We start from the raw sequence: 27,448 nt of genomic DNA on the forward strand, positions 1-27,448 counted from the left end.
AGGTTAACCTATGAACCACATGCTTGCATATTTGTAAACTTTGATTCAGACTTCCTTTCTTGACCCACGCTTTGGGTATCATTGCTTTCCTCATATCAGAGGTTCCTGGCTCTTTTCCAGGGCTACATATAACTCAACTGGTTTGACAGTTTTGGTTTCTCTTTTCAGAGAACTTAGAAGGACCATAAATCGTTGATAAATACACTAACAACACATGTACTTCTGTTTCATAGCAGAGCCACTGTTTTCCTTGGCATCTCACTTTAGACCTGCTTAGTGTCAAATACCATCATTTTCTCATAGCTAAGGTGATCATATTGTTAAAGAACAAAAAGTAAACCAAGTAAATTTGAAGATCTAATTGGCTTTACTAAACTATTCATGAATCAGGCAGCATCCCATCCAGCAAGTAGAGAGATACTTGCGGGAGTTGTATGAAATGGAAGGTTTTTATAGGCAGAAGGAGGGTGGGGCAAGGAAGTTATTAGCAAAAGAAAAGTTAGGATTATTTCAGGCCAAGACTTCTTCTTCTGGGGGAAGGAAATGGCAGGGGTCTTATCATGCAGACTACCTCCTTGGTACTGACCAGGAAACCCCAGATTGACCAATTCAGATCCCATTCCTGGGGAAGGTGGGAGCTGCAGTTGGGCCAGGTGTGAAGTCTAGGTTTGGTGTCATAGGCTTTAGCACAGGTGATGCCATTTGAGGCCTGAGGTTTTTCTCTATAACAGTATGTTCCTGATCTTCTAATCTAGCTTTCAATCTATCTTGATTAGATTTCTAGATTTTTGGTTCTGTGCTCAAAGTTGCCAGTCACAATTAGCTACCTGAGCTACAGGCCATGTTTAGCATCTTGGGCTGTTTGTTCTTGTTCTTTGGCTATATTTTGACTTTTCTAATATTCTACTATCAGATTTAAGAATTTTATATCTTCTCTTTTATGGAAAGAGACCAAAAGAAAGACCTTTCAGTCACATGGTTTACATCGATCCTCTGAAAACCGTGACTGTTTTTTTCCAATGAAAAGGGAATGGTTTTTCATTGTCAAAGAGCTGAGAATTTCCAGTTAGCTGGGTGTTTGCTGGTGTGTAAATGGGCTGGTTCCTGGGCTGTTCCTTGATAGATTGTTTTTCCCATAGAGTAGCTTTCTTTCACTGATTCATTTATTCAATCATAAGAACGTAACGTTTTAAAATAAATAATCCACCAAAATTTAAGGTGTTTAAACAGAATTCAAGTAGTTTCATTACATTTATGTTGAGCTTCTGATTAGATATTTGACTTTAAATTGTTTTTGTGTCATCTCCGAACTAATGGTTATATTTTTTCAGCTTTCTTTTCTAAAGTTTAAATTTTTTACTAAAAATTAAATAACCCTGGGATGGATTTCTTTAATTTTCCTTATCCCATTAGAATATTGATTTAGAATTCTTATTGCTGTGCTATATTGGTTCAGCTAGAGAATAAAGGCTCTTCTATAGATTAACACCGACACTGAGTAGACTTAAGATATTGCTGTTAAAGAGATTTAGGTTTAGAAAAAACTTCTATAGCCAAATGAAACTAAACTGATTCCGATGTAAATCTTCACCCCTGACCCTACCAACCTAACCACTGCTTCTGGTTTTCAGTCCTCACTTCACTCATCCTATCCTTTTATATGGACCTCTAACTTCCTGCCTTTGATTCTTCATTTTAATTGTTAATGTTAAGATATTAGTGGTATCATAGGTTTGGGCTTTTCTACATTATACATTTTAGGTTTTGTTTTTCTCTGTCCCTCTCCCCTCATAGGTGAAAAGTTGGGAGAAATACCTAATTAGATATGGAAAAGTGTTCAAATACATAATAATACAAGAAACCTTACAAGAGAAATAAACGTGTTATATTATATGTAAGTCTGAAATTACATTCAGTCCCCAAGGTACTAGGCCTCTGGATTTCATCATTTGCCAGTTAAACCTGAAATGAGCCGATAATCCGTGATCTCAGAATAGCCTGGAATGTTCAGTCCTACAGTTGGAGTACAGTTGTAGGCCATCATTTACATTTCTTATGTTGCCAGTAGTCTAGGTCAAAAATTAGACCCATAAGGAAAATGGATTCATCTAACAATATTTTATATTAAAACCGTATTATATTTTATTCAGCAGAAATGCACATCAAAACATTCACCCAGAAAACCAAGAGCTAGTACGGGTGCTTCGGGAACAACTTCAAACAGAACAGGTACTGTTGTGACATAAATCTGTGCATTTGTATGAGGAGTAGATGTTATCACTCCCCTTGCATAAGAAATTGTGATGATACATCAATAAATTCCTTTTTGGAAGCGTGTGCTTCTTTCCTGCTTGGAGTTACCTTTTATTATTCTATTGATTGTACGTTTTCAGATTAAGCAAATCACTAGTCTTAATCTAATTAAGATATTTTCATGAATTTAGTTTTAACTTGCTTTAAAAGACAACAGTGTTCCTATTATTTACTTGTGAGGAAATAATTACTGTCTAATTGGCTTTAATGAAATGTAGTGGAAAAACTACTCTTTCTAAAATATATTCCCGGGCTTCCCTGGTGGCGCAGTGGTTAGGAATCCGCCTGCCAATGCAGGGGACACGGGTTTGAGCCCTGGTCCAGGAGGATCCCACATGCCGCGGAGCAACTAAGCCCGTGTGCCACAACTACTGAAGCCCACGCGCCTAGAGCCCGTACTCCGCATCAAGAGAAGCCACCGCAATGAGAAGCCCATGCACCGCAACGAAGAGTAGCCCCTGCTCGCCACAACTAGAGAAAGCCCACGCACAGCAACGAAGACCCAATGCAGCCAAAAATAAATAAATAAAATAAATAAATTTTAAAAAATAAATAAATAAAATATATTCCCCTAAGACCGTCAAAGAAATGACTATAAGGGATGGCTTTTTTTCCTTTTCTTTTTCTTCAGTGATCAAAGTTGTTAAAACTAGTTGGGCAAAGAAGAAAACTTTTCTCCTCTGCCTCTTCTTTGCTTTTAACCATATGGATTCCCTAAGAACCAGAAATGTAATATATTTTATGAAAGCTGGATTAAGTAGGATATTGTATACCTTCATGCTGAGATACCTAATATCAAAAAAAAAATTAAAAATTGACTGTCTACCCACCAGTCAAATATTAATTCCAAAGAGGATTTTTATGATTTATCCATTCACCACATATTTATTGAACATCTACCATATGCCAGACATTGTTTTGGGCATTGAGAATTCATTTGTGAACTAAACAGACAAGAATTCTTGCTTCATAGAACTTAAATTCACTGATGCAAAAATAGTTTAAGCATATTAGTGGTACTGTGTTCCGGGGCTCTTGTTATCAATAATTCATGCTGGCCTGGTGTTTTATAATTTACAAAGTGATTTCATACACTATCTCATTTAATCTTCAAACATGTAACGACTATCAGGAATGTATGAATGAAACAGATGTTAAAAATAGAAGAAAGCTAACACCTGCGGAGTAGTTTGACATTTCTTGTTGTTCAGCTAATGAATGCATTAGCTCAGCCTGTGTTACCTGGAATAACTTACTCTTTCTAATAGAGTAACTCCTGAGTTAATCGGCTTTTTATCTTTATCTTTAGACTGTGTTCAGGAAGGAAGGTAGAGACCATGCAGTTTAGGCAGAACAACACCAGAGCCTCATAAGTTTATCAAACTTGTAAGACCTTAACTAGTGCACATCTAAAATTTGAGGATTACACAGTCCTGACTGTATTGTTAAGTATACTTTAGCATGAAGATGAATTTTGAAAAGCCTGTGTGTGTCGTGTCTCAATACGCACGTGTTTTCTCACCAGGATGCACCTGCTGCTGCCCGACAGCAGTTCTACACTGACATGTACTGTCCGATCTGTTTACATCAAGCTTCCCTCCCTGTTGAAACAAACTGTGGACATCTCTTTTGTGGTAAGCAAACAATGCTGTTCTTGGTAAAAGTGACTATTTAGACCAAGACCCGTGTGTGTGCACGAGCTGCATTCCTGATTTTCTCTCTGTCACGTTTTGTATTTTGTGAGTGGGGCAGATTGCTTCTGAGATCCTGCTCTTGTTGTCAGCCATTTTTATTTAGTGTCCGTAGGTTCAAAGATTAAAAAGACTATTCAACCCCCCAATAAACAGAAATGTGTTTCTTTGAATAGTGAGTCAAGGATATCTGTACCATGAGGGAGTCACTGAATTCCTCATTTTCATCGCTTTTTGGTGGTTTCATTTATTACTCCTCCTTCCCAAGGCAGGAAGGTTCTTCTCCCAAGGACCTTGCCCAAGACCTTCCTTTGCTCTGCCACCTTTTTTTCACTCTGAGTCGGTGCAGAAGTTCTTACCTCTCTTCCTCCAGGACTTCCAGAGGCTTGGGAACCCTAGAACACGTAGAGGGACGACAAGGGACGTTGATGTCGCACTAACTTAGTGTCAGGAAGGGGTGCTGTCCACCCCTGGGCGTCTCCTGACCTTCCAGGAAGAGTCACAGAGAGTGATGGGACATACCGCATAGCCATTGCTGGCTGTGGTCACGTGAGATTGGCAGGAGTCGGTTATTATGGGCCTGCTGTGTGCTGGACCCAACATACTCCATCTCATCCCAGCTCACATTTGAGGGACCCTGAGGCTCAGCAATGCTAAGAAATTCTACAAAGGGCAGCCCAGGTGCAGACGGACAGAGCTAGGTTTTAAACCCAGGCCTGACTTCACAGCCTGTGCGCAGTTCTGTTGGGTTGGCCAAAAAGTTCGTTCGGGTTTTCCCGTACGATGTTACCAAAAACCCAAACGAACTTTTTGGCCAACCCAATACTACGTGATCGGTGGTTTATACAACTACTCTCTCCTTAAAATTTATCTCATCATTAGACCTATTTTTTATTGGTAGTATTTCTTTCCGTTTGAACAGCTATATGCAAGATAGGGTGCTAATTGCTCCCAAACTGTACTGATTTAACATGCAGCATACAGTGATTTGTACTTTGCTTTCTCCCCTTTGTATCTTTTGCCTAAGAGTCAGAATTCCGAGGTATACAGTGTTACTGTTCATGCTGCTGGGGGTGAAATAAAGTATCTGGAATCCATTCCATGCGATGCAGGGTTTTCTATACCTTGTGCCCATTTAGTCAGTACTGACCAATCCCGTCATTGCCTCATCCATTAATTTCAACCTCTTCCCTCAGGTTTTTGTCTAAGTCATTAACAAATTACAAAACACTATTTCAGCGTCTATCCTTAATTATCTGTTGGAAGTGCTAGTGAGCAGCCAAGTAACGAAAGATCAGGTGTTGGGGTAGGGGATTAAATGGCCATCAGAGAAAGCAGATGCTCCCCCTCAAACCCCTGGCTGACGTTCCTTATCGATTGTGGACTCTCTCTGGGTCTGGCTGTGCCTCGGCCATCCCCCAGCGCAGCACCCCAGGCAGGGGCTGGGAATCCGTGAGGTCTGGCAGGCTGGGCGAAGTCTATTTGCCAACAGCCCAGGCTTCAGTGATGCACTCCGTGGATAACCCGGTCAGTTGAGAGATGGCTGTACCGTGCTCTTGGTTTTACCTCTGGGCCTGGGGTAATTGGGTAGATTCCTTCCGATATCCTGCTCTTCTCGTTGGGACACTTTTATTTACTGTCTGCAGCTTCGAAGGTTAAAAAAAAAAACAAAAACTAGTTACTCAGCTTCTCAATAAATAGAAATGTGTTTCTTTGAACAGTAGTTCAAGGATACTGATACCATGTATATGAAGAGCATTTCAGCTTAGCTCCCTGTGTGGAACTACAGTTCTATTCCTTTACAGCAAGTCAAGAATAACAGCAGCAACAGACTTCACCTAACTTGCATTTGTAACCCACATTATTTTATTTAATTCCCTGGCAGCCTTATGAGGTCTTATTCTCATTTTACAAATAGACAGATCTAGAGAGATTGTGCCCCGGATTCAAGTCATTGAGTCACCTCTCCCGCCATCCTAGTTAAGGGAAAGCATCAAGCACATCACAGCAGATGTGTATGAACTGAAGTGTTTGATTTGCTGGACCATAGTTTTCCAGTGCAGGCAAGTGGCCGCTACATAATACTGCAAACGAAGGACACCTGTACTCCAATCTGTGGAAAAGAGTTATGGAATTAAATAAATTAACATATATCAAAACACATTGGACTTTTGGGTGAAAAGGTAGTAGATAAATCTAAGGCATCATTACAGATGGTAATAATACTAACATATTTATGATCGGTTTTGCTTTCATATGGTTTCTGTATGAAATTAGACTGCTCAAAGTATTTAGTAAATATTATCTAATTAACACAGCACCCTGAGAGCAGGAAAAGATATCAGATACAGATGGTTTAGCTTTTTAAACTTGTCTTAAATCATCAAACCAGTTTTTCCCCACAGTCACTAACGGTCAGGTCAGGCAGCCTTGGCTTCAGCCAGTGGCCTGCTCACCAGTGTCCCCATGTACCATTATTTCTGCCTCTGGGATTTGTTCCTGCCATTGCAAAACCCAGAGTGTCCTCCCTCCTGTCTTCTGCCTATCGAATCTTACCACCCCTACAAAGTTGTGTTCAAATGCTGTACACCTTTTGTACTGAAATTTAATATTACACATTTCAAGATGTAACTACCTTCTGAGTCATTTAAGTATGTTACCTTGGTCTCCTCAATTTGATTGAAGGAGCCAGGAAGCAGTTAGTTCAGATTCACAGTGGAACCTGGATGATCCGAGAAATGGGGGCCTGCAGAGAAGAAAATGAATTGGCTCCTTAAACATCAGCCAGTATTTTAAAATACTCCCTCTTCATTTGTTACTGGTCTGAACTTTAGTGCCTATACACTTCGTGCACCTACCACCACTTTTTAAGGTCTGTAAATCCTCTCTCTGGGCCGTGTTTACCTGTTTTACTGCTCATCAACGCCTTCAAGAAGAAAAATCAAATCCATCCAGTACAAAAGTTGATTCAGTTACTTAACTGGATTATGAACTCTGTTAGGGCAGGAAGCGTGAAATCTTTGTATCCTTTGGCTCCTTTGCACATACTACCTAATTACTATTATTGACACTTAAGTGACTTGGTTTTCTAAACTTTTAAAAAAATGGAAGTTGTGTTTCTGTAACATATATATCAAATTTGGAACAGAAAATTTATAGTGTGATTTATTGGTTGTCATATGTACAGTAATGTTCAATTACTGTTATTTATTCACATAGGAAATGCAGTATTTTCTATTAAGCCTCATAGCATTGAAGCAGTTAATGCATGCTTGCTTTTGATTGTAAAAATGCTTGTATCTTAACTGGTAGTTTAAATTAAAATATTTTTCAGTGGCTGGGAATTGTTATTAGATTTGAATTTGCCTTAAGAGTTGGTTGGATAAAGTAAAAAACATTTTAAAATAGGTGATGCTGTTAAAATATTTCAAATATATGAAACTTTCCCAGGATATATGGACTTAAAAACATCAATATTAATGTTTTCTTCCCATTAGGTACCTGCATTGTGGCGTACTGGCGATACGGGTCATGGCTTGGGGCAATCAGTTGTCCAATCTGTAGACAAACGGTAATGTTTGTGCCCAGAAAACATCATTTATACTAGCTCAGTTTGTAAATTTTTATAGTTTCTGTATCTAACTCCTGAATTATTTTTATGTTTTTAGCAGAACTTCATTTATCCAAAGCTTCTCTGATGTTTCTCCATTATTTTTTTTAATGTCTTTAAGACACCTCAAAAAAAAGGGAATTCCCTTTGATATCCCTTCAGTCATAGTGAAAAACAGCTGGTACATGAACCCTCCCCCAGATCCTAGTAAGTCTTTGTTGTAACACCAGCAAGGGAACAACTGAACTGGCAATCAGGCTTAAGCAAATATGCCCTGAATACACTTCTTTTGAAAAAAATAGTTTTTCAGTTGTACTTTCTTTTTAACCTGCCCATCTGTGGTGAGGGTCCAGACAGCTTTAAATGACGAACAATGCCTTTGAAAAATGTCTCTTGTGGAGCCGTGGCCACGTCGCATCACCCAGAGCAGATTAGCCTGTTACATCAGTACAGATGCTGCCTCCGAGGGACGCAGTGAGGTTTTACGCATGCGTGTTGGAGACTGAAGTGTTATAGTACGCTACCAAACGGCTCAATTTCTTCAACAAACTGGAGAAACAAAATTTTGTTTCGTTTGAAAAATCTGAGAAACTGATATTTGTAGTTTTTAAGTTAATAAATATAGCCAAATGGGACGTTCTATCACTTTTCAGAATTTCCTTTATATTTATATTATTCTTTTCATTTAAAATATATGCCTGTCTGATAATGACTCATGATCAGGTTCACAGACAACCTTCCTTGGGGAGTCTTCCAGTGCAAACGGAAGTCCCGACCAGGATGGAGAGCTTCCAAGTCAGGATGCCGAATTGAGTGCACGCATTTACTTTTGCTCCCTCTGGCAGCCCCACCAAAACAGGAAAGGCATAAACCCACAGGGACCACCAAGTAAAATAAGATTAGAGAAGGCACAACAGTTGTTCAAAAATTCTTTGTAAAATACAACAGACGTACAGAAAAGCACACAAAATAAAGAGGTACAGCTCACTGACTTGTCACAAAGCAACACCTGAGTAGCCGCCACTCAGATGAAGAAACAGAAACTGGCTACAGCCCCAGAAGCCTCCTGAGGACCCCTTCCAAATCTCCCCCCCTCCTTCCTCTCCTAGAGGTAGCTACTATTTGACTGTTATGATAAGCATTTCCTTGATTTTCTTTACAGTTTTATTACCTTAGCATGCTCCTCTAAGATTACTGTTCAGTTTTGCCTAATTTGGGGACTGTATATAAATAAAACCATATAGTGTGCACTGTTAAATACATATACACATACACAGAAATGCACACACGTGTGTGTACCTTTCATCCATTGTTCTGGCTTATCCACTTCCCCCATTGCTGCCTTTTTTGGTTGGAGAGAGGAAGGTTCGAGGTTTCTCTTCTTTCCTTCTTGCTTCCATCGATACATCCCCAGATTCTGCCTATTTCACACTTTTTACCACATGGTTAGGAGGAAGATCATTTTTTTGTTCCACCTCTCTGGCTGATTTGATGTGTGACACAAGGCAGTTGGCCCTGAAGCTTATTTGCCAGTGCCACCTCTCATCTTTAGCTCTCTTGCCAGCAACACGGAGACCAGGCCGAAGGTCTTGCCCTAAAGAATTAGTTCCACCACCTGCCCCTCTTTCTGGCACTACCTGTGTCTTTTCATAGGGCATATGCGCATTAGCAGGTGGTATCCTTTGGACCACACATAAATTGGCTAGAGGTGAGAAAGGTGGAGATAAACTTGTGGGTTCCCTAACTGCAGTGCGTTCCCACTGCAGTTCATCTACCTGCCCCACCACCTGCTTCACTGGGAACAGTGTGCAGCCTGCTGTCTGTGGCTGGAACATGGTCACCACGTCTCCCCTGGGCGCGCACACTGACACGCCAGCGGTCCTACCGCGTCCCTAGGGCGAATGCAAGTGTCAAGTTTTCTGGACACCCCAGACAGAGGAAGTCCTTCCTCTCCAGCATCATTGTAACGCCTACCCCAGTGCCTTATGATGGGCTGTTGAACACGTCTCCCTCCCCTTCTGTCCTGGGGATTGTGATCACCAAGGCGCAAGGCCACGTTGTCCTTTTTTTGTACGTCTAGCACTTAGCGCAGTGCCTGGCCCATGTAGGTGGTCAGTTAATATTTAGTGAAAGAATTCATCTTTATTAACAAATTTGTGAAGAGATGGCTGTACCTGCTGTTCCTACCACCTGCTGCTCTTAGGCACTCCTGTGTTTGGCTGTTTGGGAAGCACCTGAGCAGTGGGGTCCTGGTTTTACAGCTGAGCTGAGGGTCAAAACAACAGCGAGATGATTTAAACCCAAATCTATCACGGCTCCTTCCCATATTTATCTCTTTGTACAGTGGCCATTTCTATAGGGGGTGTTATATTTTAAAATATACTTGTCTTCGAGGTACTGTCATCTTCAGATTACCCGAGTATAGTCCAGGAACATTTGTGTATCCTCCTTACCTCTACCATGGAGGAATCAGGGTTAAATGTATTATGTTATATAACAGTATCAAGAATTACCTTTTTGATTGTAGTAGAGATGGGTGCTTGAGAGCTGGTTCCTGCAACAACTTCATCTCTGTGTGATGCTGGTAGCATTCAAAGATAATTCAGATACCAGAGAGGATAAGGAATCGTGATTTTAATCAAAAAAGAAAGCCCTAATCTTCCTCTCTCAAAGTGATATTTCACTTTGCTCCTGAATATTTTCTCATCATTCTTATATCCTCAAATGTCTGTTAGCCCAAACAGAGGACTACTAACTTGATCCCTGGTGTGGATTGAAAAGTACTTAAACCAGTGCCCATTTTATTTTACAGGAGTTCAAATAACATTTTGAATGGATTTTATTGTAAGGAAATAATAGCTTACTTTCCTCCCCTGTGTTGCCTTTGTTAAAAGAAATGAGCGAAATCTAAATTCAGAAGCTTTTCTCATTCTATTGAATAATAACACAAAATGAAAAAAAATTAATGCTGCAGAAAGGTGTAACAATTCTTTTTTCTGTAAATCTACAGGTAACTTTACTGCTAACAGTATTTGGTGAAAATGACCAGTCTCAGGATGCTGTATCATTGCATCAAGATATTAATGATTATAACCGGAGATTCTCAGGGCAGCCCAGATCTGTAAGTAATGTTGTAGCGGGTGCAAAGTTAGAGTGTGATGATACTTCTCTTTTGTAAAGTGAGATTTACCAACAAATAGTCTCTGTGAAAAATCTGTGTGTGTTACGTTAAGTCTTTACTTTTCATTGTTGCTGTCATTCACTGAGTTACAGCTTTCCCAAGGACTACAGTTTTCTACCTTTTAAAAAATGGCATTATAAAACTCTTTATGAAAGTGATACCAGCAAAAAAAAAGCAATAGAAAAAAATTGGAGGGAAAGGTAAAATTATTGACTCCTACGTGATTCTAAAATAGGGTTTGTCTTACGGGAAACTTACAACTGAGAACTTCTGGAGGGAGTTTTACAATTGTGTTTTACTCTATTTTACCCTGGCCCCATTTGAATTTGTTCCCTTAAGTAACCCTAAGTATTGGGGGTTTGGTATGTCAGGTATTCAAAAGCATTCTATTTTTAAAGAGCACATTAATTCTACAGTTGCCCCTCCTCCCCAAAAAGGCATTTGATAGATTAAAAAACCACACTTTACTGACTCATCCCAGTTTTCTCAAAATTTCTCAAAATTTAACAAAGAATTCTAGTAGTGTATGACTAAATATGTACTTGAAAACCCAGAACACACTCAGTACAAATTCGTACTGGAAGCCCAGACTCTGCTCCACGCTCTAGGCTCTGACGTCCACTTGCTCAGCATACATCCCACTGGCACGTTCCTGGCATCTCGGACAGGAGATGTAACATGCACAACACTGACCCGATCCCTCCCTACCTCAGCCTTACTCAACTCAGTGCTGATGTCCTCTTCTCCCTCATTCCCCTTCTCTGATCTGTAAAGAAGTCCTAACGTGTCTTTTCTGTCTCTTTCTGGGGATGCTGTCATTTCTGCCTCATAACAAGTCCTGTGTTTGTAGCCATCAGACTAGGCCAGACCACCACCATCTCTTGCTTAGGACAACTGCAGTGGCCTCTTCACTTGGACCTTTTCCTCTGCACAGCAGCCCGAGTAATATTTTGAAAACAGAAGTAAGACCACGATGCTCTTGTGTTTTGAAACTTCTGAATTTCTGGAATAATGTCCCAACTCCTGGCTGTGGCTTTCAAGGCCCTGCATGGCCTGGTCCCCCCTCCCCTCCCTCGGGATGCGGCTCTCAGAACACGCTCCAGGCCTTCCCACCTTCGTGCCTCACTCGTGCCATTTCCTCTGCTCGGAATGCTTGTCCCGCTGCTCGCCTCCTGGCTGACTTCCACATCCTTCAGGTCGGCCCTAGTATGTCTTCCTCGGCGAGGCTGTCCCCGATCAACCAGGGCAGTCTCTGTCATTGCCCTCCGACCTTGTTCATTACCGTTCCCTCAGGAGACGGAAAGCTTCACGAGGGCGAGGACCGTGTATATTTAGTCACTACTATGGCCTCAGTGTCTGGAATACAGTAGGCCTTAATGTTTGTAGAATTTATGGTTATCCTTAAGATAGAAATGATACTACTACTCCCAGCCAAGAATATAAGCTGTTAAAATGCTTCTGTATTACACAACTGCATAGACTTGGGCTCCCTCGTACATTCTGTTCCTCATTCTGGGACGTCAGGTACATTTAAAAGCATACAGTTTCGCCTGCTGTGGATGGTGATAGGCAAATCTTTTAGTGACAAGAAAAGCTTGACCTGGTCCCTGTTGCCCTCCATGGTTCTTTGGCAGCCTCTTCTGCTGTTTCTGATCCGACAGTTTTCTTACGTATCCTCCAGGGGCATCTTAGGACGATTCTTTGAAAATCAGTGTTTCAAATTCAAGAACTACCACTGAACTTAAAAAAATCATTTTAAGATTTTCATTCGTATTTTAAGGTGTGAAGCATACCATTGCTCAGTTATTTTGTGTGCGTCAGATATATACTTAATGAATAAGAAAGCTTGGTATGTGATGAAATTACAATATAATAAAGACATTTAGCTCTTACTTTGATATTCTACCCCAGAGTTAAGAGTCAGATTGTGATTAGTACACAAACATTTCTTAATAACCCATTCCATATTTCTTGTCTAATCACTACAGATTTTGTGTAAACAACACCATATGAGAACTGAACAAAATAGCCCCGATAAAGGACAGAACAGTATTCAAAAGACATATTGGCTGGTCATTAGAACATTTTAAGTAATTTACCATAGACCTTGTGAAAGCTGTATAGCTGTTTTGCTTTAAGTATTAGTTTCTTCCACAGAGAACAGAAAATCAGCATGAGGAGTGATTCTAAAAAGACCATTTTTGTTCTTTTGTGATCAGTTTTCCAAAAGGAGTTACAAGATTTTCTTTGTCTGGTGGGGTTTTTAAAACCGTTTTCTCATCGCTTGCTCAGTTCTTCCCATTTTTGTCTCCATCTCCCTCTCAACTTATTCGGCATTTGTTGGACAAAATACATACTTAGCGTTAGATTTGTGGTATTTATACAGATTGTTAAAAACAGCTGAATTGTGGGCACTGGAATGACCACAGGAAGTGATTTACTTCCTCTGGCCAGTTTCTCTTGCATCTCCCAACCCCTGAGAAGTAAGACGTCAAAGAAGTTAGGTTGAGGAATCGTCATGGTGCCTCATTACTACACGCGGCCTCATGGTCATGCAGTCAGCTAAGAGCTATGCAGAGGAAGCGAGAAGTTTCCAGTCAGAGAATAAACTTGACTTGCTCAAGGTCATACAAATAGATACTGGTACTGTCTTTTTTTAAAAAAACAACTTTATTTAGATGTAATTTACACGCCATATAGTACCCCTGTTTAAAGTATACAATTCAGTGGGTTTTAGTATATTTACAAAGTAAATATAATCTAATTATTAGTCTGTATATATTCAGAAACCATAATCATTTCCAGAAAGGGTAGGGCCCGGCATTCCAAAAATCTTTGTGGCAATTAATAATTCACTTAAACTCAAGCTAAGCAGAATAAACATCCTAAGAAGGAAATCAGTTTCATTGCTATTCTTAGATGGTCAAAGCCATCAAAGTTGATGTGTCCGTATATACTTATATATTGTCTGGCAATTTATCAAGGTCTTTTATAACAATATCTCTTCTAGTTCTTAATAGTCCTTGTGGCACATACTCAATTAGTTGTTGACTTATCTCTAGTAGGTTAAACAACTTTCCCCAAGGTCACTTGGCTAGTAAGTGGTCTGTCCAACTTTAAAGCTGAGACTTGAGCTCAAGCCTCAGCCTAGTTCTGTACACTGGGTTCTTTGTTGGTTTATTTTACTAAATTTACAAATTAGAAATAACTTGAGTTTTGTATTACTATGTCCTATGTTTCAAATTTGTTGATATTTTACTTTTCAATTATCTGCAATAAGACCTATTTTATAAGAACCTAGTAATCAAAGAACTATTTTTAAATAAAATGTGTAACTAGAAAATATGGTTTCAGTGAATACGTGAAACTCCTTCATTCATGCTGAGTTTGTCTGCACGTTGTAAGAAAATTGTATTATTTTTAAGTCTAACACACTAGATACCAAATCACAGTATTTGTTCTTCCCCTACCAGATTATGGAAAGAATTATGGACCTACCCACTTTACTGAGGCATGCATTCAGGGAGGTGTTTTCAGTCGGAGGCCTTTTCTGGATGTTCCGTATCAGGATAATACTTTGTTTAATGGGGGCTTTTTTCTATCTTATATCGCCTCTAGATTTTGTGCCTGAAGCCCTGTTTGGAATTCTAGGCTTTCTCGATGATTTCTTTGTCGTCTTTTTGTTGCTCATCTACATCTCTATTATGTACCGAGAAGTAGTAACACAGAGACTCAACAGATGAGAAAATGAGTGCACTAAAATATTTGAGCCAATGTGTAAAATCAAACAAAAGGACCATGGCAGTTTAAAGCATTTGAATATTATCTTACAAGTTTAAAACCACTGTATGAGAAACATTTGATTGTCATTTGGCAAATGCCTAGCAATATATGACTGGAATTTTTACGTGTTGCAGGTTCCAATAGTACGGTTAGAATTATAGTGATTAACAACTGTATCTTCATTCTGTGTTTCTATAAAGTTGTGGAAAAAATATGGAATTATATAAAATGGGATGCTTCTATATCTTCTCCCCCACCAAACTATTCAGGTTAACTGGATGTGTAGTAAGGTATTGTCAAATGTACAGTTTATCCAATTCATCCTTCTCGGTGAGTACCTACATGATAATATACTGCTGTGAGACTCACCTAAGTATTTTGGTTACAATAAAATATTGTACAATATTGGGGAAAAGTCAGTGTTTCTTTGAGCATTTAGGTTTTGTGCATTTGGAGCAGTTCTGCTTTTCCATTCTGATATAATTCTTTGCTACCAGCTGAAGGGGAAAGAAGAAACTTGAACTTTGTTAATTTGATTTCATATTCTGGTTTACAGAACACTTCCTTAAGCGATAGGAGAATTAACAAGTTGTGAGACATTGGACTCCAGTCAGCACGCTTGATATTCTCAGTTATGGCATTTCAGTAAGAGTTTGGTCCTTTTATAGGAACAGTATATAAAAGTTACTTGTAAAGGGAATTTTTGTTTCAGGAACCTGGGTGATACTGCAGACACATAGCAGTTTGGTGCATTCCTGAGGAAGGTGGTTCTCCGTAGCTGTGAGCATCAAAGAACTGAGGAGGGTACTAGGAACACTATTTAAATTTGACAAGAGAAATTACTGGTGAGCTATAGCGACAGAATGTACAGATTTGGTTAGTTTTCTCTTGTCAGAACACTTTTGTAATACTGTCCCTAGATGACAGAATATAGCCCAGATTCATCAGGCCTTATGCAGAATGAGATGATTCAGCAGGCACGTTATCTTGGTTTTTGGATGACTACAGCATAAGTACTTAACGCTCTCTTATGCAGTTTTCTGTTTGAGAAGAATCAAAACCGCAAGTATTACGAAATCTTAACTCCCTCAGCTGGCACTGCCCGTGAGTGACCTGGACAGCAGGACAGTCACTGATCCCCAGGGCTCAGGCAGTGTCAGCTCTGCACCTGGCAGCCACCGCTAGTCATTCCTGTCCACTCATGTGTCAGCGAGCCTCACTGTCGCAGTCTTCCAGGTGAATCAGAGGCCATCAACTGATGAGATGCTGAATGATACGTCAGTAGTGTCTTGTAATTTGGGCCTAAGACAAAGCTGCTGCTTGTCACAGAGAAAAACAAAATCCTTAAGTATAGCACATTGTAATTAAAGCAATTTCTGGCATACTTTTCATTTAATCCTCAAGAGAGTTAGGTGAAGGAGGCAGGGCATTACCTTCCTTTTCATAGATGAAATCCCTGACGTAGATGAAAGGTATTTTTTTTTGTCTGAAGCCATGCACAGATAAGTGACCGAACTGGTATTAGACTCCTAGGACTCCTACATGGGGAGAAACTGGGATCCTTTGGAAGACTTTTGGAGCATACTGGATTAGGACAGCTTGGGTTCTCCTAAGAGCAAAGGTCTAGAAAGATTACATATCAAGACTCCACGAATCCTGATTCACCATGTCCAAATCAAACTTCTCATAGGGTGGCACACTTCATAGGAAAACGTTTCAGCTGCAGTCACTAACTTGAGAAGCTAATGAGTAGGCGTTCGTTACACCACCATTTACCAGTCTCGAAACGCATTGCCTACCAATTACAAATTTGGTGTGGGGCTATAGCAATGCTATTTTTGAAAGGATTTAATTTTCTGTGCATGTGTTCTGCTTCAAGTGTCACACTTACAGTTACAATACTTTTATTGTAATATTTGGAATTCCTTCTAAGACTTTCCTGGTAGAGGCGTATTGTACCAACTTTTGTAACATACAAAAACACTGTATGAAGTCTTACTAAGTTGAAAAGGGAATATGCTGGCTTCTCAGAATTTTAGACCTGTTTATTATGTCATCTTTATTGATCAGTGATAATAAATGTAGGAGGGATCCAAGAGTATTTAAAGCAAGTAGAGTCAATCAGTGTTTTAAATTTTTAAACATCATAGTAATACTTCCGTGATTCAGAGTTAGAGCATATAAATCAAAGCAACAGTTTGGATTTTCGTAAACAACAATATTGTAACTTTCAAAAAACAGATGGTCCAGCCCCAGGAGCAGATGATAACTTGGGCAGCTCTGTGGGGAGGGAGATGGAGGAAACAGTTGTTCTAACTGCCCACTAGAACAGTGGTTCCAGCTACTACAGTTCTCAGCACTGAAAGCAGCACGGGAAGAAAGGACCGTGCTGGTCCCTGTGGCTGTGCGGATACCTACCTCACAGAGTTGTTTCAGAGGATGGACAGTTTGGTTCAAACCTTGTGATTTCAGAGTTTGTCAAGCAGTGACTCTTTTGAATAAAAGCAACGTATCTAAAATTAAAAAGTAGCTGTTATTGTCTGGTTTCTTTGACACTGTCTGCTTTAAAATTCGGAACTCCTGAAATAGCATTCAATATAATGGTTGCAATGGCTTTCTTTTTCACCTCATCACGTTTCTAATTAACTTTAAAATTTAAAACGTAGAAATGTTTTTGAGAAAAATTATTTAATCTGGGCAATCTATATTAATTCTGGACAATAAGGGTGAGATTGGAATCAGTACCCTTGCACCCTGATTCCCCACCCCTATTTCTTTTGAGTGTGTATTTTACTGAAACTGTATAGCTGATAACTGAAATGTTCTTTTCTGAGTCTGAGGGATAGGAAAGGGCACTCAAGGTTTTAAGGCCCTAAGACTTAGAGTCTCCCAAGACCAGGTTAGTAGGCTTTAAGGGCTGCCGACAGGAGGCGATCCTGTCACAGAGATAAAGACAATCGTTGAGCTTTTGCTGTTCAGTCAGAACCAGACCATCTTCACGGTGTCAGTATTTGAAGCATCGAGTTCCTGACTGCAAGCAAATCTCAGGTGTTATCAGTCGCTGTCCCCTTCACCCACTGCCTCCTCTGACTTGTCCCATGTCCAGAACGGGGCATGAGGGGAGTACACACCCGGTAGACAACACTGAGCATGTCTGAACACTGTCCTTTTTCTTCCAGACTAGTGGCCTTTTAAGGGGAATGTAGTGTGTGACATAGGAGAGGGCTAAGGGCTAAATAAAGATGTTTTAAACTTCACTATATCTAACAGTTTAGATTTTAATTAATTTTAAAACACAAAATTTAAAAATAACTACTTAAAAATATCTAATAATTCAGATCAAAACACTCACCCCGCTAATCGGTCTTAGAGAAAACCTATAGTTAACATCTACATGGAAATTAATCTTTGTTTCACGAATCCTAGAATGTTACAGCTGTAAGGGACCTTAGAAACTGACTAGTTTTTGTGTTTTCTCTGTGAAAATCAGATAAAACCTATGGATAGCTCCCCCAGAAAAATGCATATATACACATATGTATAGTTTTGATTCATTTTCAGGGGATTCAAAGAGCTGACCATTCATGGATTCCAAATTAGGAATTCCTCAGTCCTACAGCCTAACCCTACAGATGAAGATAATGAGGCCCAGAGAGAATGAATGTGAGGGTATTTTAAAATAAAAACTGTTTATAGAAAAAGCAGCATAGTTGGATAGAAACTAAAATCTAAACTGTTAGAGATCAGTGAGTTTAAGGCATCTTTAGGCCTTAGCCTTCTCCAACATCAAAACAAGTGGCATATTTTTCTTCAGTTCATCAAGCAAGAAGACAAAGTGTACCCTTCTAGAAAAACTGAGACAAAACCTACCCTTTTAAAGTCAAGGGTTGAATTTTCCTTTTTCCCTAAAAAGTGTTCTATTAGTAAATGAATTAGCTCCCGGCCTCTTAAGACTCTGAAGAACATCAAACTTCTAACTATCCTTCAGTTCATCCCTATTTATTCCCTTTCCCTTAAATGTTCATATAAAGCTACGCATATATTCACTTTCGATATGTACTGAAGTGGTCAGATGAAGAGATCATAAGAGCATATAAACATCTCTCTCATTCTCTAAAAACAAATGGCAGTTTTGCCTATCTTGTGTGGCCCTTGTTTGCTTAATAAGCTATTTTATTAAAGTAGAACAAATACCAAACATCTTATAAAGGTCAGATGATGAATTATCATAAAGTGAACACACTGTTTAACCATCACTTTGGTCAAAAGATGCATTACCACCATCCCATAAGCCCCCCTTCATTGCCTCTCTCCCCAAAAGTAGCCTCTTCTGACTTTAGTTTTACCTACTTTTGTTTTTTTACTCTACAAAAAAACAGAATCATATAGTGTATTTCTTTTGTGTCTGACTTCTTCAACATTATGTTATGAATCATCCAGGTTGTGGGACTGCTTTATTTTGATTGCTGTATAGTATTCCACTGTATGACTGTACCACAACTTACTCAACTATTAATGGATGTTTGGGTTGCTTCCATCAACATTTTTAAAAAGCAGACAATCATCTTTGAAAAGTAAAAATGCTTCCTTGAAGTCACCCCTTGACAAGTAAGGAACAGTTATTCCAGCCTTAGGAAATGTTAAGAAATGGGCAAAGGAAAAGGAGAAGCCAATGATGGGTGCAGGTTAGTTTAGAGGTAGTGAAAATTATTTTTCTATTAAGCAAATAAATTGATTTGCAGACCACACGGTGAAAATTTAGTTCGGGGGACTCTTTTTTACAAAGAAAAATGCAACCTTCAGTTCAGTTCAGTAATATATATATTTTAATTACATGCAATTCACCTTACCAGTAAATTTACCATTTTGAAGTAAGGAAACATTAGGATAATAGTCAACAAATAATAAAAATGTTTATTTTATTTCCAAGTTATGGATAGCTAGAAGACAGAAGGGGAGGGGAGAACAGAACTTGGCTGAGGGAAATCCAACCAAACGACTGAAATGACCGGATCACAAGCCTCAAAAGGGCACCCTGGACTGGCTGGGGAGCTTCCATGCTTCTTTAGTAGCCAGCATTCCCAACCTCAGAACTATTTATACTTTCTTTCACGTCTGACATTCCTCAGTCCTACAACCCCAAAACTTCCAGAATCACTCCCACCCCTCCAAGGCCTCTATCCTATTGGGGGACATAGTTCTTTTTTTTTTTTTTTTAAGGCCATCAGCATCTCAGTAAAAGGCACCACCGTCCATTTATCTTAACTGCTCCAGCCCGAAACTCACGCTCACATCACCCCCGATATCTTGATCCTTTTCCTCCTCACTCTCATTTCCATCCATCAACAAGCCCTGGTGCTTCTGCCCCTTACACGTGTCTCTGCTGCCACCACCTTAGGCCAAAGCTGCCAACCTCTTGCTTGCCTGAAACAGCCCCTTAGTTGGTCGGCTCACTTTCGCTGTTGCCCGTCGCTGATAAACTCTTCCTTTAACAGCCAGAATGACTTTTTCAAAATGTGTATTAGATCACATCTCTCCCCTGCCTAAAATGGCTCAGCGGCTTCCCACTGCGCTAACATCCAGACCAACAACTTGCTGCTCTTCAACCTCACTTCATGACCTCCTTCCCTGGCTCATAGGCTCGACCACACAGCCTCCATTTAGCTTCCAGAAAAGACACAACTCCTTCCTGCCTCAGGGTCGTAGCACACACTCCCTAGGCCAGGAACGCTCTCCCCAGCCTGCCCACCTTCCTTCTTTACACCGCTACGTTTTTCCCTTCCTCTGGTTCTCAGATTCAACGGCCCCCTTCTCAGACAGTAGGCAGTGACCTCTCCTCCGTCCTCATTCATCCTTCCAGCGTTCTAACGTATTCGGGCATCTTCGCACAGTGCGATTCTCTTTCCATTTTTTATTGTCCGCCTTCCCCTCAGTAGAACATAAGCGCTATGAAGACGGGGACTATACTAGTCTTGCTCACTTCATCACAAGCCACGAGATTACCGGCACCCACGGAAGAGGCAAAACCTCCCTCCGACTGAAAGGCGCGTCAGCTGTTGGCGATTCCCGACGCAGCACCTGGGGACGGATAACTGAGATCGCTACAGCAGCCAACAGCCTCGGCCCGCCGGCTGCGTGCGGGCGTCCGCCTTCGCTGCTAGGCGCCGGGGCCTGGCCTCCTCAGAGCCTCGCGATACCTGAAGAGGCAGGTAAGGCGATGGAGGCCAGCAGGCTGGGAGAGGAGGAGTCCACCTAGTTCTAGGAATCACGCCATCTGTGGCCGCGCTTTCAGAGAAACGAGCGCAACTGCCCAACGGCCTCAGGTTTACACCTGCCCTGCTTTAGCCCAGCGGACCCAACAGACCGTCTAGCTCTCCACCCTACACCGTCCGGGATAAGTAACCCAGGGAATCACCGTGAGGGCGGAACCAGCCCAGGGCTCCCGCCCCCACCCCCTCCCCTCCCCTCCCCTCCCCCCAGGCAGTTCCTTCTTCCTTCCGGAAGCTCGGAAGCCCCGCCCACTTGCGCAACGCCGAGCCCGCCGCGCGACACGCCGGGCCTCAGCCAATGGCCTACGTACCAGGGAACGTTACCTCTGACCTCAGGGCTAATCAGAAACAGTAGGACGAACTCCTCGCGAGAGGTGAGGTTGAAGCTGCCTCCGCCATTTTGGAGATGGGAGACGGGCGATGGCTGTGGTCCTTCTGCTAATGCAAACAACAAAACGAGCACATGAGTCACTCTGAATGAGGCTCTCATCACTCTAACTGCTGACCAAAGCTACAGAAGCAGCGAGGGTGTCAAAGCCGAGCGCGGCGACATTGATAGCAGCCTCAACTGCCTGCTGGGGAGGCAGAAGTTAAGTAACTGAGGACCGGAAGGATGGTGCAGTCCTGTTCCGCCTACGGCTGCAAGAACCGATACGACAAGGATAAGCCCGTTTCTTTCCACAAGTAAGTACTCTGCGCGCCTCGTGGGCTCGGCCCCTAGTGGGGCCGGGGGCGCGCGGCCGTGCTCGGGGGCGGAGCCAGGCGCGTGTCCGCGCGAGACCTGTGAGAGGGGCGGGGCGAGGGGCGGAGCTAGGGGCGGGGCGCCGTCGGGTGCTCCGGGCCTGGAGCGGTGGGCTCGTCCCTGGAGTAGCCGCCGGCGCCCCGCCCCGGGTGGCGCGTTCTCGGCGCGCGTCGCCGCGGCGGCCTGTCCTCGCGCTTAGGTTCGCGCGCCGCTCGGGGTGGTAGGTTCGGGGCCCGTGGGCGATGCCTGGAGCCCCGGCGGGTCGTGAGGTCTCCAGACCCGGAGGCAGCTGGGTTTCATCAGGCGGGTCACGGAGTAGGGAGATGGTAATGAGTCTTTAGAGGGGAGGCTGAAGCAGCAGCAGCGACGGAGAAGGCCCGCGTTTCCCTCCCTGCTGGAGGGGGCGTGGGGCGGTCCAGCGTCGCAGCCGTTAGGACTGACTTGGCCAGGCGTCCGGGAGGATGTTTTGGACCCAGTTTCTAGGACCCCACATTCAGGGACCAGTGAGTTTCCCAGAAAGGTTCAGGTACTGCCAAGATGAAGAGCTGTGTTTCGCGCACAGCGGCAGCGTGGGCAGTAGCAGGGTATCGTGCGTGGGGAAGAGCAGCCTCGGAGGGAAAGCGGCCCACCGCCCTCGGGGCTGCTTCATCCGGGAGGTGCCGCGGCCGGAGTCCTAGGAGGGCCGGTCTTCTCTTGAGAAGAAAACCGCAGAACGGAATGATAGTGATCGTCTGATGTCTGCACGGTGCCATTTTCATTCAGCCAAATTCAGTGTTCACAAGTTTTACTACGTTAAGAAAATGTGGCCGTAACTTACGACTGTAAGTGGATAGATAATAGCTAAAGAAATGAGTTAGTGGTAAATCATACAAATTATTTATAGCTAAGTAATTACAAAAACAAAAGCAAATATTCAGTTTCGGGGTGGGGACCTTTTATCTTTAACAGGGAATGTGGGTGCATTTTTTTCTTTTTTTAAAAAATTTTTAGCTGTGTTGGGTCTTTGTTTCTGTGCGAGGGCTTTCTCTAGTTGTGGCGAGCGGGGGCCACTCTTCATCGCAGTGCGCAGGCCTCTCACTATCGCGGCCTCTCTTGTTGCGGAGCACAGGCTCCAGACGCGCAGGCTCAGTAGTTGTGGCTCACGGGCCTAGTTGCTCCGCAGCATGTGGGATCTTCCCAGACCAGGGCTCGAACCCGTGTCCCCTGCATTAGCAGGCAGATTCTCAACCACTGTGCCACCAGGGAAGCCCAATGTGGGTGCATTTATAGGTTTGATAGACTATGAGAGGAACAGAAATAAGAGTGTCTAGAACATAGATCTTTTTTTTTAAGATTTTAATTAAAAAAATTTTTTTTTTATTTTTGGCCGCGTTGGGTCTTTGTTGCTGCGCACGGGCTTTCTGTAGTTGCGGCGAGCGGGGGCTGCTCTTCGTTGCCGTGCGTGGACTTCTCATTGCGGTGGCTTCTCTTGTTGCGGAGCCTGGCGCAGGGGCTCAGTAGCTGTGGCTCACGGGCTTTGTTGCTCCGCGCCATGTGGAATCTTCCTGGACCAGGGCTCGAACCCGTGTCCCCCTCATTGGCAGGCGGATTCTTCTTATCCACTGCGCCAACAGGCAAGTCCCTTTAAAGAGATCTTGAGAGTGTTCATGTTTCCCCTTCCGAGAAGGGGATAGAACACTTAACACTTCCGGGATTCGGTTCAGTATGTCCTAATATTACCTCTTGATTTATTAGAATTTCTGAAAGCTGATGAATTGACCTCCAGGACTTCCAAAGTGAAGGAATAGGTCTGGAGATGGAGATGTGATCAAAGGCATTCAGTTCCCACCTCCCCATTTCTAATGATATGGCAGAGGGAATCCAAACATAGGGAAGACCCTTCATTGGCACTGCAGACTCGTTAAGGATGACATTCACACATCAGAACTACTGAGTTTCTGCTGGCTGTTAAATAGTCGATTTAATCGAAAGAAGGGCTAACCTGCCTCTCAGCCCTTATCTAAAAGAACAGTTTCGGGAAGTAAATGGGAAAGATCTTGACCTCCGAAAGAACCTGCATTGTAGTCCTTGGGTCTGGAGGCCCTCAGTGCTGAGTGGTACCAGTGACTGTACCACGTTTGTACTTCTGGAGGCGCTCCCAGCAGGAACCTTCTAGGAGTCCTTTCCTCGCTTTCTCCCTGATGGCAGTGGGAACAGCTATGCTGGGCAAAGAAAAGGGACTGCCCCGACGGTGGGTTAGAGCTTCCTGACCACAGCAGAGTCAGGCTCAGGCGTACCTCACTTGGAAGAGGAACTGTGGGACACAGAGTCAAAACACCCTTTTTTGGCTTCTTTCCAATCCTCCCAGCTCACTAAATCCTTGACCTGGAAGAATAAAATCACAATAAGTTTAAGCCCTTCCTAGCTCCCTTTATCTGGGCCTAATGGACATATTTCAGTTGATTAAGAGGTAATTCGAAATGAATACTTTTCTTTATTTCTTTCTCACTATGATTTGACTAATTTGATTAATTCATATTTGTCAGACTGATTCTAAGAGAACCAAAAGCTTCTTTTTCTCAGTACATAGTTATAAATGTGCAATTTTGTTTTGCAATACACAGAAAATCACTGGTGAAAAAATAATTAATACAAATTCACTCTATAGCATGTATTTTTACCTGAAACTTTTAGTGTCTTCAGTATAAAAGTTAAGCAGGGGCTTCCCTGGTGGCGCAGTGGTTGGGAGTCTGCCTGCCAGTGCAGGGGACACGGGTTCGAGCCCTGGTCTGGGAGGATCCCACGTGCCGCGGAGCAACTGGGCCCGTGAGCCACAACTGCTGAGCCTGAGCGTCTGGAGCCTCTGCTCCGCAACAAGAGAGGCCGCGATAGTGAGAGGCCTGCGCACCGCGATGAAGAGTGGCCCCTACTCGCCGCAACTGGAGAAAGCCCTCGCTCAGAAACGAGGACCCAACACAGCCAAAAATTAAAAAAAATAATAAATAAACAATAAATAAAAAATTTTTTTTTAAAAAGTTAAGCATTAAAAACTGAGATAAACAGATAGTGGACCTATACGATTTACCCTTGTGTATTTAAATGTGTGTGGAATCCCTGTATCTGTTAGTGAAGGTTATTTACAATATCGCTGCACATGGGCCTCGACCCCAGCCTCCCATCACTTAACTCTGCCACCTGCGTGCATCTATCCACATGGCTACCTTTTAATAAGAATATTTTTATATTATGTAAATTCTTAATCAGCCTGTCCTGTTTAGATTGTGTATGTCATTGTATCTGACATTCTTATAACTGCTGTGTGATCAATCAGATTCCTGTAAGAAATATTGCTTTCTAAGAAGAACAAAGGTACCATGCTGGGAGGGGTGACTTATATTCCACATTAGTGGTGGTCACTTTAGTTATAGGATTTTAAAAGAAGTACATTTTAAAAAAATTTACTTGATTCAAGTCTAGTTGATTTACAATGTTGTGTTAGTTTCTGCTGTACAGCAAAGTGATTCAGTTATGCATATGTATACATTCTTTCTCGTATTCTTTTCCATTATGATTTATCTCAGGATATTGAATATAGTTCCCTGTGCTATACAGTAGGACCTTGTTGTTTATCCATTCTCTATATGTAATAGTTTGTATCTGCTAATCCCAAACTCCCACTCCATACCTCCCCGTCTCCCACCCTTGGCAACCACAAGTCTGTTTTCTATGTCAAAACAAGTACATTCGCAACAAACTAAGGTAGTAAGGACACAACTAAACACTGTCAAAAAAAAAAAAAAGATTCGCAGGGCCGGTGTTTTTTTTCTTTTTAAAAATTCACGTTCTTTTATTTATTTATTTATTTATTTATTTATTTATTTTTGGCTGTGTTGGGTCTTCGTTTCTGTGCAAGGGCTTTCTCTAGTTGCGGCAAGTGGGGACCACTCTTCATCGCGGTGCGCGGGCCTCTCACCATCGCGGCCTCTCTTGTTGCAGAGCACAGGCTCCAGACGCGCAGGCTCAGTAATTGTGGCTCACGGGCCCAGTTGCTCCGTGGCATGTGGGATCTTCCCAGACCAGGGCTCGAACCCGTGTCCCCTGCATTGGCAGGCAGATTCTCAACCCCTGCGCCACCAGGGAAGCCCAGGGCTGGTGTTTCAATCAAATTCCTCCTTGGTGTGTTAACACCGATGTAAGCTAATTCTTTTCTAAGCGGGAAAGTCTGGGTGTGCCTTTTTTTTGAATAAGGTTGGAAAACTGAATTATGTCATCTTCTTAGGTTTCCTCTTACTCGACCCAGTCTTTGTAAAAAATGGGAGGCAGCTGTCAGAAGGAAAAACTTCAAGCCCACCAAGTACAGCAGCATTTGCTCAGAACACTTTACTCCGGACTGCTTTAAGAGAGAGTGCAACAACAAGTTACTGAAAGAGGACGCTGTCCCCACAATATTCCTTTGTACTGAACCACATGACAAGGTAATAAGTGTTTTAAAATATTGGGTGGTTTTCTGTTTATAAAATTAATGTGTTCACTGTGGAAAATCCAGAGTAGTGTTAAGAAAATAAATGTTGCCTAGAACCCATCACTTGTAAATAACCACTGTTCACAGTGAAATACTTTTTAAAAATACAAAGTGCAGTTTATTAAAGTTAAATATCCTCACGCTAAGAAACTCAATCTAGCTTCATAACTTACTTTGAGATCACTCTGTAGTCCTTCTTACATGTTGATAAGTTTTGATTTTTCTTTGTCAGTGATAGTTCAAAGTATTTTTCCCCTCAGTTTTAAGTGCTTAGTATTTAATTAAATCTTAATAATCATTCTGTGTTTCTTGCATCCCATTTCTACTTCAGAAAGAAAAGTACAATTAAAACTTGAACTGTTTTCTCATTTTAGAATGTTTCTATACCGAGGAGACAGAAATGAGAGTATTCTTAAATTCCACAGACGAGTTCTTGTGAACTGTTTCGTCATGAAACTGAAATGTGCTCTGCATCTTTGTTTTAGAAGGAAGATCTTCCGGAGCCCCAAGAACAGCTTCCCCGACCTCCTTCAACACCCCCCGTTTCCCAGGTCGATGCTGCTATCGGGTTACTCATGCCTCCTCTTCAGACCCCTGATAACCTCTCCGTGTTCTGTGACCACAACTACACTGTGGAGGACACCATGCACCAGAGGAAGAGGATTCACCAGCTCGAACAGCAAGTAGAGAAGCTCAGAAAGAAGCTCAAGACCGCACAGCAGCGGTGCAGAAGACAGGAGCGGCAGCTGGAGAAGCTGAAGGAGGTCGTGCACTTCCAGAAGGAGAAAGACGACGTCTCCGAGCGGGGTTATGTGATTCTACCAAATGACTATTTTGAAATAGTTGAAGTCCCGGCATGAAGAGTGAAATCTGTGTTGGTGTTCAATGGGGCAATACCACCTACCCTCTTCTAGCCTGTAGAGGAGTTTCATTTGAAAAAAATTACACTTGGTCACTTGTATAAAAACAATTCAGAATATTTTTTTAAAAGAATAAATTAGATATATACTGTAAAATTGTAAATGTTTTGTTTGTAATTTCAGGGTTTTTACATTTTAACAAAATATTTTAAAAGTTATAAACTAGCTTCATTGTAAGTTGGTTTCAAGATTGGGGATTTTTGTTTCTTAATTTGAGTATTTATAGAAATGATATGAAAATAAAGAGAATGATAACAGTGCAGTAAGGATGATTTAAGTTTAAAGTTTAAAATTTTAAATGAACAGTTTATTGAGAGAACTTAGTCACATTTTAAATCAGAAGCATGGGGCAATAACTTCTCAGAATATATATATATATATATATATATATATATATATTCTTATTCACATATTCTTATTTGTAAAGTCAGCAGATTC

General features: G+C 41.8%; 2 protein-coding genes and 1 long non-coding RNA gene across 10 annotated transcripts in view; 2 read left to right on the plus strand and 1 right to left on the minus strand.

Moving 5' to 3' along the window:
• Positions 1-17,104, plus strand: part of RNF170 (ring finger protein 170) — a 30,141-nt gene extending 13,037 nt beyond the window's left edge. For 4 of the 7 annotated variants that reach the window (XM_059909496.1, XM_059909501.1, XM_059909497.1 and 1 more), the window contains 5 exons: positions 2,151-2,229; positions 3,839-3,947; positions 7,502-7,575; positions 10,625-10,735; positions 14,269-17,104. In XM_059909496.1, the coding sequence (XP_059765479.1) occupies positions 2,151-2,229; positions 3,839-3,947; positions 7,502-7,575; positions 10,625-10,735; positions 14,269-14,538 (643 nt within the window). In that variant the 3' untranslated portion in view covers positions 14,539-17,104. The remainder of the gene's footprint in view (positions 1-2,150; positions 2,230-3,838; positions 3,948-7,501; positions 7,576-10,624; positions 10,736-14,268) is intronic. The other 3 variants (XM_059909498.1, XM_059909502.1, XM_059909500.1) reach the window with 1 other exon arrangement.
• LOC132356609 (uncharacterized) lies at positions 4,862-21,572 on the minus strand. 2 transcript variants are annotated; one of them, XR_009499927.1, is made up of 3 exons: positions 21,159-21,572; positions 6,665-6,750; positions 4,862-5,650 (listed from the first exon to the last, which is right to left on the minus strand). It is a non-coding gene; the product is annotated as an uncharacterized LOC132356609 (long non-coding RNA). The 2 variants fall into 2 exon arrangements; XR_009499928.1 differs by lacking the exon at positions 4,862-5,650 and adding an exon at positions 5,884-6,117.
• On the plus strand, positions 21,174-27,106 carry LOC132356608 (THAP domain-containing protein 1). The gene is made up of 3 exons (XM_059909505.1): positions 21,174-21,531; positions 25,848-26,043; positions 26,576-27,106. Exons 1-3 carry the CDS (start codon positions 21,461-21,463, stop codon positions 26,948-26,950), a joined length of 642 nt encoding a protein of 213 aa, XP_059765488.1. The 5' UTR covers positions 21,174-21,460; the 3' UTR covers positions 26,951-27,106.
• The last annotated feature ends 342 nt before the right edge of the window (positions 27,107-27,448 follow it).

This window comes from Balaenoptera ricei, chromosome 21 (genome assembly GCF_028023285.1).
Source record: "Balaenoptera ricei isolate mBalRic1 chromosome 21, mBalRic1.hap2, whole genome shotgun sequence".
Lineage (NCBI taxonomy): Eukaryota > Metazoa > Chordata > Mammalia > Artiodactyla > Balaenopteridae > Balaenoptera > Balaenoptera ricei.